The 17250-nt window shown below is 40.2% G+C and overlaps 1 protein-coding gene across 1 annotated transcript in view; it reads right to left on the bottom strand.

Moving 5' to 3' along the window:
- mtss1 (MTSS I-BAR domain containing 1) overlaps window positions 1-17250 on the bottom strand; it is a 63066-nt gene that overhangs the window by 9506 nt on the left and 36310 nt on the right. The window contains exons 4-10 of the mRNA XM_042406121.1: window positions 16023-16107; window positions 14746-14837; window positions 14526-14600; window positions 2991-3148; window positions 2749-2856; window positions 1878-1975; window positions 1690-1768 (exon numbers count right to left, since the gene is read on the bottom strand). Coding sequence (XP_042262055.1) covers window positions 1690-1768; window positions 1878-1975; window positions 2749-2856; window positions 2991-3148; window positions 14526-14600; window positions 14746-14837; window positions 16023-16107 — 695 coding nt within the window. The remainder of the gene's footprint in view (window positions 1-1689; window positions 1769-1877; window positions 1976-2748; window positions 2857-2990; window positions 3149-14525; window positions 14601-14745; window positions 14838-16022; window positions 16108-17250) is intronic.

The raw sequence follows: 17250 nt of genomic DNA, 5'->3' as shown, positions 1-17250 counted from the left end.
ACTGATGCATCAACCATCAAAATAAATAAAAATCAACCATTAATTATCTCCTAAAGTCTAAAGTGTCACTTGGAGTCTAAAAACAAAAGCAGCTGTGAGTATTCACAAAAAAATTAAGTCACAAACATACTGACAGCAAAAAACACATCAAAGAGTCAAAGACACACAGCAAAGGATACATGAGACGGATCAGCAGACACTGACACGCCAAAAAAATTAGACCATAAATACACAAAACGTAAACACTGTACATCTGAACACATACAAACATCCAGTTTTATGGCATGGGATCAAAAATTAGGTTTAAAATGACAACAGAGGGTTTAAATTCAGAGTTTACGGGATGAGACATGAGGTTTAACCGAAGACATTTGAAGCGGATGAAAATCGGAGAAATAAAAAGGGTATAAAAAGAAGTGCGATGCGTGAACTGATGGAGGACACGAGGAATAAAGACGGTAAAACAACGGGAGATGATATGAGTCCAGTTAATACCGATGGGAGACAACAAACGGTTACAACACGGTCAAACACAGGAAGCCACTCAGGTTGGGGAGGAATGTAAATAGTTGTAGTTTTTTCTCACGGTGCTCATATCCCTGCGGCTAACACGGCGGCCGAGCGCGGGGTGGTGGCCATGGCCGGCAGCGTAACCGTAGCGACCACGGCTGCCCTGACGACCGAGGCGAGACGGGGAGTTCCCTTCGCTGAGGGACCGCCCGCTTTCGTCACAGCCAATCAGCAGATAGGGGGAGGAGCAGCGCTACACACAGGAGAGGGTTAGAGCGGTGTGTTTCTATTTTATACGTCTTTCAAAAGCTCTTAGTTTCATACTTAAATAATATAGTGTGATTCAGGGAGTGTGTTATTAGAGTGAAATTTACCATTAAGATGTTTTAAAAATGAGAATTTAAAGTTTAAAAGCATATATTTGTTGAGTGGGACTGAAATTAGATGATATTAAAGTACCAGTAATGTCCAGTACATGGCTAAAAGTATGCAGACACCCTATTTACACCCACATGTTACAGATGCAAAGCTCAATCAATCTGCTGCTCTAACAGCCTCCACTCTTCTAGTTTTAGGGCTCTTCACCAGATTTTGGAACCTGGTTGCAGGGATTTGCTCCCATTCAGCCACTAGAGGTCATTAGTGAGGTCCGGCTAACAGTCGGAGCTCCAGTTCATCCCAAAGATGTTGGACTGGGGTTGAGGTCAGGGCTCTGTGCAGGCCAGTTCACACTGAACTGAGAAAACAAACGGCTTTGTGCACGGGGGCGTTATCTTGTTGAAACAGGAGACTGTTGCCACAAGGTTGGAAACACTTTATTGTCTAAAATATTATTGTTTGCTGCAGCTTTAAGATGTCAAACAGCCTCAGACCAAAAGGACACAAGAGTGTGTGAAGAGGGGTGACTGTGTACTTTTGGCCACATACTGCATATCAAATGTATGCTTACTTTTAAATCAATAAATAAACATATAATATACTTTTATGAAACAAATAAAGTATCATCAGAGACGTTAAGAGTGATCTAAAGGAATTCTGCTATTTTTGAGGACAAAACATTTTGAGATACTGGATTTTTTTTTTTTCTTTTTTGAATAAAATGTTTTCTAAGTTCATATTCTGTTCAGACATATCAAAAAACCAGGCTCTATATGTAGGATATGTGTGAGTGTGTGTTACCTGGATGTGAACTCCATCCACAGCACAGCTGATAGAGTCCAAGGAGGGAACGTGTCTCACTGATCCAGACTGGTAGTTACTAGAAAAAACACATTAACACTACAGTTAAGGATCGGTAGCACTAACACAGAGGTGGTTTGCTTAACCAGTGGAAACGCAGCAGCAGAGTTATGAGTTATGTGTGTTACCTGCTGATGCTGCTCTTCCTGGACAGAGTGTTACTGGGAGAGGCTGGAGGCGTCTGATAGGTGTAGCTGAAATCAGAACCTTTCAGGTCCAAAATCACCTGAGAAACAAAAAAATTACACACAAACAAATGACAAATCAGGTGACTTTGTGTTTCTGTGTGCACTGTTCTGAGGATAAAGCTGGTGTTATTCTACATTTTTCTTATTATTAGCAAATCCCATGACAGAAGCAGTCATGTGTTTAGTCCGTCTGTCACTACTTTCTGACTTCCCTACCCGGTCTGCGCCACACAGCCCCGAGCCTGTCGGTTCCTACTGAAGATGTAAGTCTTTATAAATGGGTCACACATAGTTTCATTTTTTAAAAAGGCTCATAATATCCTAGAACAGCTGGGCAGCTGTCGTGTTTAGAGAACATTACTCAAACAGGAGGAAACGGTGCATTTATTACGGACTGTTTTCAGTGGATTAATCCACATTTGGTGCTCTTAAGACTATTTCTGGCAGCAGGACTGTGTGTGTGGGATTAAGTTTAACTATAATGCGTGTGTTCGTGGTAATAAAGGAACATGTCACCTAGTGAAAATGGGTGACATTGATTGATTGTTTTCAATAGTTTTTGGGCAGGTCTACGGTACAGAGGAATAAGATTTGCTTTAGATACACACACAATATTTGTTTGTTGTATTCATTGTTGGTTTTGGTCTGCATATGGGTTTTTAATGACAATAAGAAAAATATAAAATACCCCTAGACTTGCTCTCGCTATTTTACCAGTAATGGAGCTAAAAATGCAACATGTGGCCTGAGGGTGGCACTAGGGGAACATAAGAAGTCACTAAAAACATCAGATGGAGGAAGAGGAGGGTACCTGCTCGCTGGCTGGTGGGAGTTTATTGGGCTCAGCTGTCAGGTTGGTCAGATCTTCCAGAATGGTCTGCAGGTGGGTCACTTCACCCAGCATGTTGATCTCATGGTCCTAGAAACACACATTAATGATTAGTGTGACTATTTTAGTTTAATAAGCTTCTAAATCTGCCAGTCTTGTACTGGTGAAATTGAACCAGTCATCACACACACACACACACACACACACACAGAGGCAGCACTGACCAGTACAGGCTTCAGCATGGTGACGAAGCTGCAGTAGCGCGCTCTTTCCTCTATCAGCGCTCTGCAAACCGCTCGCTTCTCTGTCTCTTCCAGGACGGCGTAACGCACGTTGACATCCTGCAGCGCGCTGTCCAGTTGGCCCCGCGCCTCGTCTTTCCCTACAGAAACACATAAAGGAGGAGCTGATGTGAGGGAACACACGGGGAGGAAACAACATCAGGCTGAAGGGATGACAGACTCATTTACTGTCACTGAAAAACTATCAAGACATGCTGCCTGTAAGTATTACTCTTCTCAGACTAGTAGAGAAGATAAATCACAGTCAGACAACAGGCACAGAATGGACACACACTATAAAAATGAAATCAAATGAAGCCCTTATATTTATCTTTATATTAACTTCCTGACAGAGAAAACAGATCATCATCAGTATCATTCATCACATGAGCAGATTACACAGACTCAGGCTGTGATACCCAGATTTTACCAGCAGGGGTCAGCACAACACTACACAGCTCAAGTACTAGCAGTGAGGGAAGACCAGACCCCCCCCCTACACACACACACACACACAGACACAGACACACACACACACTTCCAGGCGCCATGACTACATTTCCTCATTTTCCTAGATTCATTTGTCAGATATGGATGTGTCGTTGTTGTCTATTTACGCTGCTAAAAAAGAAGAGATGCTTAAGGAAGGTGGACTGCTGATTCATCTTAAGCAGCCCCAACCCCCCACCCAGCACACACACACACACACACACACACACACACACACAGTGCTGAGTGTCAGCTGTTTCTCACACAAGTGCTGCCTGACCTTGTCCTCCTCTGTCTGAGCGTGAACACCAGTTTGTTTAAATGTGTGATTATAAAATGTGGAAAAACAGTCTGACAAGGCAGGATTTACTGGATCGTACTGATTTATTAATTTAGTGATACATCGCTTGCATAATCGTGATAATGACGTGCCAATAAAGCATGTGAGAAAGAAAATGAGAGAAATAGTGATACTGTAGAGAGGGAAAGACTTTAAATCTGAGACACTCTCTCTCTCTCTAATGTGATTTACTACATTGTTTACTGGACTCCACCACAGCATGTGAACCGGACCAGCTTCATCGCATGATTCTGTCCTCAAACCAGCACATGAAAAACCCCTGAAACCCAGTTCACCACTGAAAAAGCCTCCAGTCTTTCTTAGACAGAAACTATGTTTTTTCAAAGCCGACCAGAGGACTGTTCTGGATGGAAGACATTTTGTGGTTCTTTCATCACAAGCTTAACGCGACGCTCATTACTCAGGTCGGTTACCAACATTAATAGAGCAGTTACGTTTTCAGCATTTGGACCAAAAAAACCCTTGTAACCAGAAGGTTGTGGGTTCAATCTTCAGACCAGCAGGATAAATCTAAAGAGAAACGCTGAGGCGCCGTCGAGCGAGACCCCCGAACCCACGGCTGCTCCGGCGGAGCTGCTCGGTGACGAACTGATCAGACTGTGGTTGTACTGAGCAGCTTCTAGGTGTGAATGTGTGTTCTGATAATAAGAGCATTGATCTCTGTGATACTTCAGAGGCTAAAAATAAAAAACAAAAACATCACGCTGAACTGTGACAGCATGTAGCTGATATTTCTTCTTTAATTCAGAAATGGACCGTTCTGACACAAAGATAATAACAATAATTCAATATTTTCAGGACTTTCTTGAGAATCTGACTGACTTATTGAAGCGAAAAACCCTCAGAAACAACATTTAGACTAAAGTTACTAGTGACAATACGAGTAAAGCACCAAGTTTTATCAATTTACCACACATATAAGACAAACTGAAATATATTTCAATAATATATATCACAAAAAAAGCTATGTAAACTCAATGCAAACTGTTCTACTACAAGGTTCAGTGCATATTAATAATAATGCTAAAATTATAGGGCATCGGAAGTGTTGATACAATATTATCACGCAAGATGTCTCCGTACTACCCCTCTCAGATTCTCTGAGAACACTAAACCTCCTTCTTCTAGTGCAACAAATTATAAAACACATCATATGTGTCTGTAAGCAAACAGGAAGTCAACTAATCCTGTGACATTTCATCAAAACTAAACAATTTGAATACCAGCACAAAATAAATCAGCTCTAGTATTTGCAGCTGGGAGACTCTGACAGAGCTGAGAGTGTTGATCCGGTCTGAGCGAGGTGGTCAGACCTGCAGACCGGCCGGCTGCGGAAATGGACACAACCACTGAATGTAAAAGTAAATCCAGACGTGGCGGAGTTTAAGAAGAACTCACAGAGCTGCAGCCACCGTCACAGTTGTGTTGAATGCACTGCTGTTTAGCTGGTGACCTTCCAGAGTTCCCACTGATCATAACCATCTAATACCTCACACCTTAGATCCTGATCTCCGGGCTTATATGTTCACCAGATTTCAGTCAAATTGTTCCTGAGATATTTTTATTGCAAACATGGTAAAAACAGAACTTCTTTCTAACTTCAAATGTGAGAAAAAGGCATAAAAAACACACACACAGAGACAGTAAATCCCGTGGAAAACAGTGAAAAAGCAGTTTCCACAGCCAAAAACACAGTGCGGACTTTGTGTCAGAAAGCTAAACACAGCCTGTTCACTCAGGTGTGTGTGTGTGTGTGTGTGTGTGTGTGTGTGAGAGCAGGGAGAGGACAGCAGGATCGTTTCCACGTTGTTAACAGAGGCTCAGTGTCGGCGTGCTGTTGGGTCCGCCTGACGTCTGGCCTCTGTGGAAACACGCAGACAGGCTGCGTGTTGTCAGACTGTGTTTCTACAAGGGTCTGGGCTCGCCACCCACAAAAACACAAAGACGTGAACTCAGAGGCTCCGTCCTGCACAGAGTCGACTCCTTCGCTTCATTAAAAAGGTGAACCACAGTTCAGATAGAGCTAATTCTCACCAGCTGGGAAATGTACTGTTGATAACACCACTTGTTTGTTTCCAAACAGGATCTACAGCTTTATGAGTCATTATATTTATTAGTTATCATGTTTGTCAGTCTCTGACTTGTAGAAACCGATCATGCGGTGATTATTTTATGTTTCACAAGGCTCGGATGTATGTGACTTGACGGTTAATAACACGGAAGTGACTGAGAAGCAAACAAACATGATGCCTCATGTCAGCCAAAATCTAAGTAACTTAATCCTGATTAAATTCTGGAGAAGTCAGAGACACATAACACAACGAGTTGTTACGGGAGGAATCTTTTTCCCACCGTCGTCGCTGTGACTCTGGACTACATTTCCCAGAGATCAGCTATCAGTCAGACAGCGTGGGCAGGACTGTGACATCTTCTGTATTGTATTTTCTGTTGATTTAGTTTGAGTTTCTTCCAAAAGAACATTTTTTTTTGTTTGTTCATCCGACCCTGGTGGCTCACTGCTCGTGCCAATTACACTCTCAATTTGTTTATACAGTATGTCTTGCGATATTCCAGATTTTTTTCAAATCCCATAACAAGACCAAAACCAACAATGAACTGATCCAATCTCTCTATTCAAAGCCTGATATGTCTTAGTCTTCTGTGCCGTAGAGCTCCATTTTTGGCTGACGTGTTCCTTTATTACCATGACGAGCTGCAACAATCAGTCGATTAATCGATTAAGTTGCCAACTATCAAATTCACTGCCAACTCTTTTGATAATAGATTAATTGTTTGGAGTCATTTTGTCCAAATTCTCTGATTGCAGCCTCACAAATGTGAATATTTTCTAGTTTCTTTAGTCTTCTATGATAACAATCTGAATTATCTTTGGGTTGTAAACAAAAGAAGACATTCCAGGACATCACCTTAGGCTTTGGGAAACAGTGATCAATGTTTATCACCATTTTCTGGCTTTTTATAAACCAAACAACCGATTTATTAATCAAGAAAATAATCAAAAACACAGCCACTTTATTTTAATTTGACTCAGTCTCACACACATCATCCTGCTGCTGAATATAATCACTAGAGCATCAAATGTGTATCCCTCCACAGTTAAAAATAGTCCCCAACAAATGCAGCATTTATTCCTAGTTTTAGTAGCGTCTGTAAAAACTACAGTGAGCAGCTGTTTAATGAAATAAAGGAGCCTTTATGTGACAGAAAAGTGTCAAAAAAGTCAGAAAGTGATGAGAAACAGATTAAAATGTTGTGTGTTTTGGTTTTTTATACAGAATATTGCCAGACTTATTCTTTAAAAAGCATCAGATGCTGAACTTGTAGACAACAATTGTTTATAACTGCAAATTAAAAAAAAACAAAAACAAAATATACAAAACATATGCTGACAGAGGGAAAAGGAACGAACACGTTTATTGATTGAGTCATTTAAAAACATCACAAAGCAACTACAAACGGACTCGAAGCATAAAGAGTGAAACCCCTGAGTTATAACCTTTAAATACGTCAGAGCCTCATTAGTTGCACCTTCTTTAGCCGTAAACCAGTCTGTTTGCATTCCTCAGTCACTCAGGTACAGCTAGCCTCAGGCTGGGTTAAATGAGGAATCACCAACAATGACAGGACACTGCTGCTGAACAGTGTCTTCTCTGGAGACCGAGCACGTGTCGGTCGCTCGGTATTTCTGTCTAAATCACTTACAGATTCTTTAGATGGTTTTTTTCAGCATGAGATCTCAGAGGGAATTTAACCCTCACCTGGTTTATGCTGTGTTCATACACACGACTACAGGGGTTGGACCGAGTTATCTGATCTGGTCCAGTGTAATGTGTTGCATAAAGATTTAACGCAGTTTATGGATTATTCTTAAATTAATCAAGGCATATATATTACCTTCAGCTGTCTGAAGCTGTTCAAACTGCACATTTTCAACATATTTATTGTAACAGTAATTAACTACACTGTTAAAAATGACTGTTCACCTGGGTTTTAGTCAGTGATGATTTAAATATTGTTTAATAGGTCACTGACAGGAATACAAATCTGCAAGATAATACACTTTGGATGTTTGACTACATTTAAAGTACTGAATACTAGCTCAAGGTATTTTTTGCCAGCTGTTTACACCTTACAATAGTAAATTTGATATTAAAGTCTGACTTCAAAACCCCCCCGATTATCCCCACGTCTTGTACCAAAATTTTGAACTCAATCTGAAAAAAACTCAAATCCAATGTCTATAAATTGATTTTAAAGAAATAGAGACCAAAGGATAATTAGACCCAATCCAAAATGCAGACAGCTCAATCAGAGAAAACACCAACATGTGTCTTGGATAGTAAGAGCTAAATTGACCCGTTAAGACCCCTAATTACATGCCCCCACTCTAATTCTCTCTGTACATTTTGTAAATAACTTACTCCTGCATGTTTGTTAACTGTAAGCAGTTTGTAAAGGTCTTTTAGTGACAAATAACTACAGCAATAATAATATTCATTGTGATTTCTGCTGATGTCTGCAACATATTCTTTTAATCGCAGTGACTCATCTTCCCAGAAGGCAGAGCTCTCACTTCAATGTAAAGCAGCTTATTCATCCAACAGTCTACACCATCTGTGTCAAGCGCTGATGATGTCATCAATGTCAGACAAGGAGTTGAGTCCAGGTGTTAGAGGGGTTTTCTCTTGAGCGTTCTGGGGGGCAGGTCTAGACATGAAGCGGCTGTATGCAAAAAAATCAGCCTTGAGATTCAAATGATTTTACCTCCTTTAACCTCCATCGTCCTCGCTTTCTTCACATCGCTCCTCCTTTAACTTTTCTTTCTCTCCTTTTTCCCTCCTCCTGCTTAACAATACTCTTCTTTAGCTTCCCTTCTTCCAGCAAACTCTCTTCTTCTTACTTTCAACTTTTCTTCTCGTCTTCCTTTGACGTCACGATCCTGTTCCTCTTTTCCAACCATCTCCCTCGACGTCTTTTAACTCTTCCAACATTTCTCCCTCCAACGAGAGCCATATGACATCATCTTTCCTCCTCCTTCTCCTCCTCCTCGTATATTCTATCATCCCCTTCGTTCTTTAATGCAACCACTTGAGAAAGAGATAATTGCATCATCCATCTGTCCCTCCTTTCATCTTTAACCTCCTCATCTTTTTCCCGGAGAAGTAATTCCCTTTTTTTTTTTTTGTCTTTATCATCATGTATATTTCCTTTTCTCTTTCTTCCCTATACAGACCTCCATCCGTCACCCCTCCTCTTCCTCACTCTATCTTTCTAACCACAGTAACCACTGTGGAGCCGTGGCGAGTATGACTTCAACCCCTCCCTCCCCTCCATCCCTCTCCTCTTCTCCTCCTCTTCTGTATACAACCACATGGCCAGCAGCCATCTTTTGTCTTTTTTTTTTTTATCTCATCGTTCTCTTTGTTTACTTGTCATCTACCCTCTTGGGGTCCTGCACAGGCCTAAAACTAGGATCCCGATCCTGCAACTCTCAGACCAAACCGGGTTGCGGCTGTGGTTCAAGACGTAATCAAAAACTACTCGCACGGTTGGCGGTTCGATCCCCTCTTGTCTATATGTTGAAGTGTTCTTCACTATGTCTTTGAAGGAGGAGTAACAACAAAAAGTTGGGTTCTGCTCTCATATTTTGCAGCAAAATTTAACACCAGAACTGAACTTGGGTCTCAAATTCTGATATGCATGGATGTTGATGCATTTTTAAACCTGTGAATGGGGTGTGTTCAAGCGCAAACGGGAAGTGAAGAAGCTCTTTAATAATTCACGTCTGGCCTGAGTCTGAAGCTTCATGCAGTCCCTCCAGACTGCAATAATTAACGCAAATTTGTGAGATATAATTGCTGAGAACTTGCAATTTTGTTGAATTACCACAACTAATGTGTATAATATTTCTTTATTATACCCGCTATGTGTAGAATTTGTAGGTGATTATCACATCTTTCAAGTTTCTTTACAAAAATGAAACAATCCCTGTGAAGTCTGGGGGCAGCTCATGTCGTGCTTTACATGTCTCTTCATCTCATTGGTTGCTTTTAAATCTATTTGAACAAATAAGTGTTGGTCCTCGTTCAAACTAGAATTATATTTGAAAACATGGCAGCCATAGTGTGTGTGTTGGCTAACCAGTAGCACCTTGACGCCCCTCCCATCATCTCTCTCTCTTTCTCTCAGCAGTTGGAGATTCGCTATCTGAAGTGGTTACACACCACATAATGACAGAGAATACACACACACACACACACACACACACGTTTGCCTTGGTCACTTTTGGGTACATTACACAGATTTACATTAATTTCCTGGAGACTTACCCTAACCATAACCATAACCACTACTTGTCTAAACCTAACCCTTACCCTAACCTTAACCACTGACTCAAAAATGAGCATTTTACCAACTGGGACACAGCTTTTGTCCCCAATCGGACAAGCTGTCCCCAATTAAATGGTCTTTAGTCTGAAATCTGTCCCCAAAAGTAGCCTTTAACACACAAACACACACACACACACAGAATCATACGTGATGATCAGTGATGGATAAGTTTACTGTTATTATGAAGTTTTTCTTCTCATTCAAACATACTTTATTATCCTACACACTATGTTTATACTACAAAACTTTTTTTTAACAAAAAGGAGAAGTGAACTGAAGTGAACTGAGAAAAGAGCAACAGATGGTAAGAGACTGTGAGCCAAAAATAAAATCATTCAAATTCAAAACTGAGCTTGTGAGGAGTTTCAGGATTTAAATGCAGCAACAAAAAAAATAAAAAAAATAAAAAGGCGAGCCAGAAAACATCTGTTAAAAATAGAGCTAAATACTTCTGTGTTGGTGTAAATGTGATATAATAACATTAGTGTCTGTTTAAATGCAGCGCTATTTGCAAACCGGGGGAACGTACTGTAAAGCTGCAGAGCGAATAAATAAAACTAAACTTAAATAGTCAAAGGCTGAAAATAAGCGGACTTTTGTTAAGAGTAGTGTTCTTTTACCGGCAGCAGCTACAGCGGCGGTCCTTCAGTCTGTCCTTACTTATTATATGGTGTCTAAATACACACGCACGCACACGCGTAATTATAACGTGGAGCTCTGATTGGTGACGGTACAGAAACAGTTTTGGTACATCGGTGTCTTTATGGGCGGGTGTATGTGTGTTCTGGTCATTACATGATGACAACATGAGTAGCCGCTGCTCTGTCTCTTTCTCTGAATGTCTTCTGCTTACTTGTTTACTTATCGTCTCTCTGAGTGTAAAGAAAATAAATCAGAAAGTGCTTCGATTTGGATAATTCTGGATTATTATGACTTCAGTTTTTTCCATCAGTGATAATAACATTGTATGTAAGTTAATAGATGAGATCTGGGAACGTTTAACATCACTAAAAAGAAGTGTGACTGTAAAGAAACACAAAGTCTAAACTTATTTAGAAGAAAAAACAAAGTAGAACAGTAAAATTAGTGCCCAAACTGTCTGTTTTAAATGTCCATCACAGCTTCTAGATCCACTTCCTGGTTCACCTTTGACCTTCTGCATATTTCATGTGACTCTCACTCTCAGTGTGAACTCCAAATAAATGTTTTAAATAATCCGGATACTGGAAACTGTCGGTTTGTGTCTGATCGTCTGACTGCTTGTGTTTCTAGAGCGGTCAGACTTCTTTTTTAGTGATGTTTGTAGATCTCAGCAAAAGAACAGCTTCGTTTCCTCGATATATACCGCCACCACAGCTAAGCACAAACTCTGACAACCTCAGTCATCCTCGGTTTCCGAGTCCTTCAGTCACACTATGTGTTACAAACTAAACAAAAGATGCGTGTGGAGAAAATGAAACAGTGACACTTTGTATCCTCATCATGTGGACACTGTTGATTTTAATTAATCTTTTATTCCAGAAGACGGTAACAAATGGTGATAGATGTCTCTACACTGTTAAATGAAAGTCAGCAGTAGCTAAAGGGGGATGTTGGGTGTTATCACCACCAGTAGAACGCACGGCCCAAACCATACAAATAAGACCCAAAAGTTGGATTAAATAAAAACTTTTCTTCAAATGTTTTAACTGTTTTTTTTCCTGATCATTTACGCAGCTTAACACCAGCCTGGCGATTTAGTTTGTGGTTAAAAAAAAAAGTCAGGATGATGATTTATAGACAGTGAAGGGAATGGTGTGGAAAGAGACCAAAAAAAGAAAAGAAAGGAGGAAAGAATGAAAGAAAGAAAAAAAAAAAGAAAAGACATGAAGCGGAAAGCATGTCCAGAGATGTTAAACCCACATCAGACATCACTCAGTTTACCATGGGCGGGTCTGCACTGAGACTGTGTGTGTGTGTGTGTGTGTGTGTGTGTGTGTGTGTACAAACTATTTCTGTGTCTGTGCATTTGCGTATTGAATTTGTTGAGAGAGAACAGAGGATATTTGTATAAAGGCCTCAAGGTTTCATTTCGATTGTGGTCTGTGTGTGTGTGTGTGTGTGTGTGTGTGTGTTTATGCATGCATGAATGTGTGTTTGTGCACGTGCTTGGGCGTTTACGTTCTATTTCCACCATATAAAACTGTCCGCAGTCATTCCTGGCGAAGCTTTCGGTCTCTTTGGTTATGGGACGGAGAGGCCAGGTGCAACCATGGCAACCACAGGGTGTGCCGCTTTGATAGTTGGGGAAGGGTGTGGCCCAGGTGACTGACTGCCTGGCAGTATGTCTGGGTTGCTACGGTAACAGTCCAACAGACAAGACTGAAGTATCTACAGGGCTTGTACAGAAACTGCTATAAAAAATAAAAAAAAAGGCCTCAGCAGTGGCTAAAGCTGTAACAGTCTGGATTTCATGAGTCATAGACATTAATAATAAAAAAATAAAAGTACATTTCAAAACAGCACTTATTCTGATAGTTTGACTGTAGAGCCAATTATCTTTTATGATGCAAAACATTTATTAAAAAAGTAGCACCTACGTCTGACTAAATGACAGCTGACAAATGAACCCGGCGACCTTCTGAACACTGTTTAAATAACAGAGGTAGGTTTCACTCTCTGTTTTGCAAGTCATGATTCAAGTCCCAAATCAAGACCAACAAGTCCCAACAACAGCCAAGTACCAAGTCCAAGTCCTACAGTTTGTTTTTGACTTGATAAAAAAAGTCGTTATTTGTCTGTCAGCTGGTCTGCGTTGACAAACACACCTTTGCGTCCGTCTCGCATAATGAGATCGATTCACAGTATAACAAATGGAGTCGTCAGCACTCACAGATAAGCGTCTATCGCTTCTTTAATGATGCACAGCAGCGAAAGAACAGGACACGTTTCAGCCTTAAGCTCCTCAGCACCGAGCATCGTTAAAGAAGTGATAAACACTTATCTGTGAGCGCTGACGACTCCGTTTGTTATCTTTGTGATTTTTTTTGGGTTACTCTCATGAGAGTGAGTGAGTTCAGCACATCAGTTCTTCCGTTTAAGCTATTGATTCAAAGTATATCAGTTAAATTATCAGGAAAATAAAGATTTTTTTTAATCTATGGGCTCTTAGGAAGATATCAAGTCATTTCAAGTCAAAAGGTTAAAGTCTAAAGTGAAGTCAGGAGTCAGTGAAGTCAGCATCAAAGTCAAGATGCAAGTGTTGTTTTGATTTTGTTTTATTCCTCTCTGACAGAACACATCTCAGACTCACACTTTCACACACCTGCACACTGGTTTGCAGTTAAAACCTTTTTGGTTTGTTATCCTTTACAGCAGGAAATGCTGTTTCACTTCTGCTCGTCACAGGTTGTCCAAAGAGCTGTGAGCAGTTTAACCACAGAGTGATGTTTCCTGCTCATGTTTTTCCTTTTTACATGTTAAAATTCTCCAGTATTTTACAAGAAGAGGCAAAGATTTGAGAAATGTCAGAAAAAATTGACATTATTTTTTTACAGCGGTAATATTTTGTCCTCTTTCTTTCTCATCTTATTAAACATCTTTCACAGCTCAGATGTATCTTGTTACACTCTCAGGAGTTTCTGACCTCCAGGTTGGAAACCATTGCTTGATTATTTTCAGTAACGTCTCGTCACTGTGACTAAATAAAGTCCAACGTTATACCACCCCTGTATTTGACAAAACCTCCACTGAAGCTGAAATGTTACAGATTCAGCACCCGAATGAGGGAAATAAAAAGGATAAAATATTTACCACTACATGCATGAAAAAGATAAGAAAAATAACTCTTTTTTTTAATGATATAGTCAGGATGCCCTCAGGTTTAAAATACTTTAAGCAGAATGAAACTAACTGATTTTCTGGCTTTAAAAAAAGAAAGTGGATGTGGCAGTTATGTTAGCAAAGAAACAAGTTTCTGTGGGATTAGTCGGTCCCTCGGGGGTGCCGGATGATTGACGGGAGGGCAGAGCATAACGTAATGCAGCAGAGATCTGAAAACACTTATCTCAGCAGAATGAGCGCAGGATCAAACAGACTCCTCGTGTTTACTGTGAGGATTATCTCACTGTGGAAGACGGAACGAGAATGAAGCACCAGGTGGCTTCCTCTTTTGAAGTAAACAAGCTTTTATCTGAAACTTCACCGAGATGAAGGGTGGTGTTGACGGGATTTCTTACCTTTCTTGACCTTCTTCTGCAGTTTGATGGTGTCTGATGATTTCTTCTTGATGTCTGCTCTGGCCTTCTTATACTCTGAGAGACAAAAAACAAGCCGAGAGTGAGTGAGGGAGAGTTTGTGTCAGCGTAGGGGTTTCTCTGAGTGTGTGTGTGTGTGTGTGTGTGTGTGTATGTGTGTGTGTGTGTGTGTGTGTGTGTGTGTGTTAGCGTGTTGACACACCTTTAGCGTGGTCTTTGTCCAGCTGACTGGCCACCTTTTTCCACTCCTCCATCTTCAACTCCAGCGGGGTGATGAGACTTTCTGAGAGAGCTCTGAGAGAAAAAGATAAATTTAATCACTTTTCCAGAGAGTCTGAAAACTCTGTCAGTTTGGATCCGAATGATACATTTTATTAGATTTTACATTCATGCAGCTAATGATCATGTCCTTTATTTTTTTTACGATTTTATATTATTTCTGCTCTAAAATAAGCCCATGAGTTCAACAAGGCAATAAATCTACATTTTTATAATATACTTCATATGTATACGCACACCTGCACACATATATACATATAACTACATGAGAGAAAGAGAAACATTTGTTATAAATATATATGCTACATACATAGAAATAAAAAAAGAGAAAAACAAAAGAGTTAATAACAAAGAGGGCCTAAAGTAAAACACTCAAAAGTGGAGTTTTATGGTGAACATGAGCAGACTGCAGGGGCGTGAGTGAAGGAGAGAAATATATAAACTATTTGTTATATGTTGATTATTTTCCTGCTTGAAGATGACAAACAGTCCAAAAACCAAACTTATTTCATTTACAAAGATATCCTCACATTTGAGAAGCTGAAATAAGAGAATTGTTGACATTTCTTCTTGATTAATCACTTACAAAATGAAAAATTGTTGGAAATTAACTTATTGTCAACTGAAATAGAGATATATTTTGCATTTGTAGTTATGGCCATTAGCGGTGATAACATTTAATGCTTTTCTCCCAGTCAAAGCTGATTCCCAGTAGCCTTACATCTACTGGTGGCTTGCATATACAATAACTACACTCTTTTGATCCATGTGTGTATGTGTGTATGTGTGTGTGAGAGAATGACTGACAGCTTCTCTAATGACAGCAGACGGTAGTGACAGAAAAACAACTGTGATGTTGCAGCAGTGACATTGATGACGGGTGAAATCAGGATGATACACAACAGTGCTCACACACACACAAAAAAACACACACGCACACACACACACACACACGCAGGCTGTCATGTGTATGAGCAGTCAGTTGAGATCAATTAGTATGTCAAGTTCCCACACTGTCAGATAAAAGGTGTCATCATCCACACCTTCACCTGTCCTTCCTCCTTAGTAAATAACATACGTGATGCTACTGTCTGTGTGTATGTGTGTGTGTGTGTGTGTGTGTGTGTATGTGTGTGTATGTGTGTGTGTGTGTGTGTGTGTGTATGTGTGTGTGTGTGTGTGTAAGTGTGCGTCTCTTACGTGGTGAACAGTTTGAGTTTGGACTCGATGCTGCGGTGTCTCATACACATCCTCGTCAACGCTGAGCCGATCTCCTTGGTGGCACCTGGAAAACAAACAAAAAAAAAAAACCACACAAATCAGACGATAAGTTTCTAAATGAGTTTGAACTGTCTGAAAACAAATTACGTTTAAAAATAAATCCCAGTAAAAAGGCGTTGGCGCAACAAAATTAAATGCCAGCTAATGACATAATTGGTTTCAGTACATTTATTGCTCTTAAAAGTCCTCCAGACTGAACTAATGACTATTAGGTGCTTTAGATTAGATTAAGATACTGACAACATCATCCATAACGGTCTAATACAACCAGAGATATGAGAGGGAAAGAGATATCACCCAAACTAATGTCAGTGTGGACATTATAACAGAAACTGTGTCACGTTTCACTCAAACAAAGCAAACCAGAAGCAAAATCTCACTCACTCAAACTGAATATAATCTTTATTTCTCTTGTTTGTGTAGTCTGTGCAACATCTACAGGCCTGTAAAACTGCATTCAGTGTGTTTAACAGAGTTGATGTTCAGCAGCAGAGCAGTCATACAACTGTGTTTAGGAATAAATCTTATAATGAGTGTCGTAACGTGTGTTGAAATCAGTGTGTAAGAAGACGATAGGTGTGTGTGTGTGTTTCATTTAGTTAATGAGTTATGTAAGAAAGAAAGAGATCACTTCTTTACACAATCTGCTTGGGTTAATATGATGTTACGACACTACGTTTCACACACACACACACACACACACACACACACACACACACACACACACACACACACACACACACACACACACACACACACACACACACACACACACACACACACACACACACACACACAATTATGCCAGTAGTCCTCACATAATAAGATGTGTGTCTAAAACCACTTCATGAGACCATGATAGCTCACGTGTAGAACCAAACACATTGCAGCGTTTAATCTGACAGACTGACACACACACACACCACTTAATGCTGTTAGCTTAGCAGCTCTCTCTCACGCACGCACACACACACACACACAGCTATATGTCATTTTAACACAACGTTGTTAACAGAGACACAGAGTACATTTCCATCCAAATGATGTAATGCTCGTTTTTGAACAGACACATAAAAAAAACATCCCAGTAAATGTGGCAAAAATCACAGTTGGCTGCAGTGGAAACGTTTGTGTGTGTGTGTGTGTG

This window comes from Thunnus maccoyii, chromosome 3, assembly GCF_910596095.1.
Source record: "Thunnus maccoyii chromosome 3, fThuMac1.1, whole genome shotgun sequence".
Classification (NCBI taxonomy): Eukaryota; Metazoa; Chordata; class Actinopteri; order Scombriformes; family Scombridae; genus Thunnus; species Thunnus maccoyii.
Note: the sequence above shows the minus strand (reverse complement) of the source record. Positions and strands in the feature narration are given on the sequence as shown.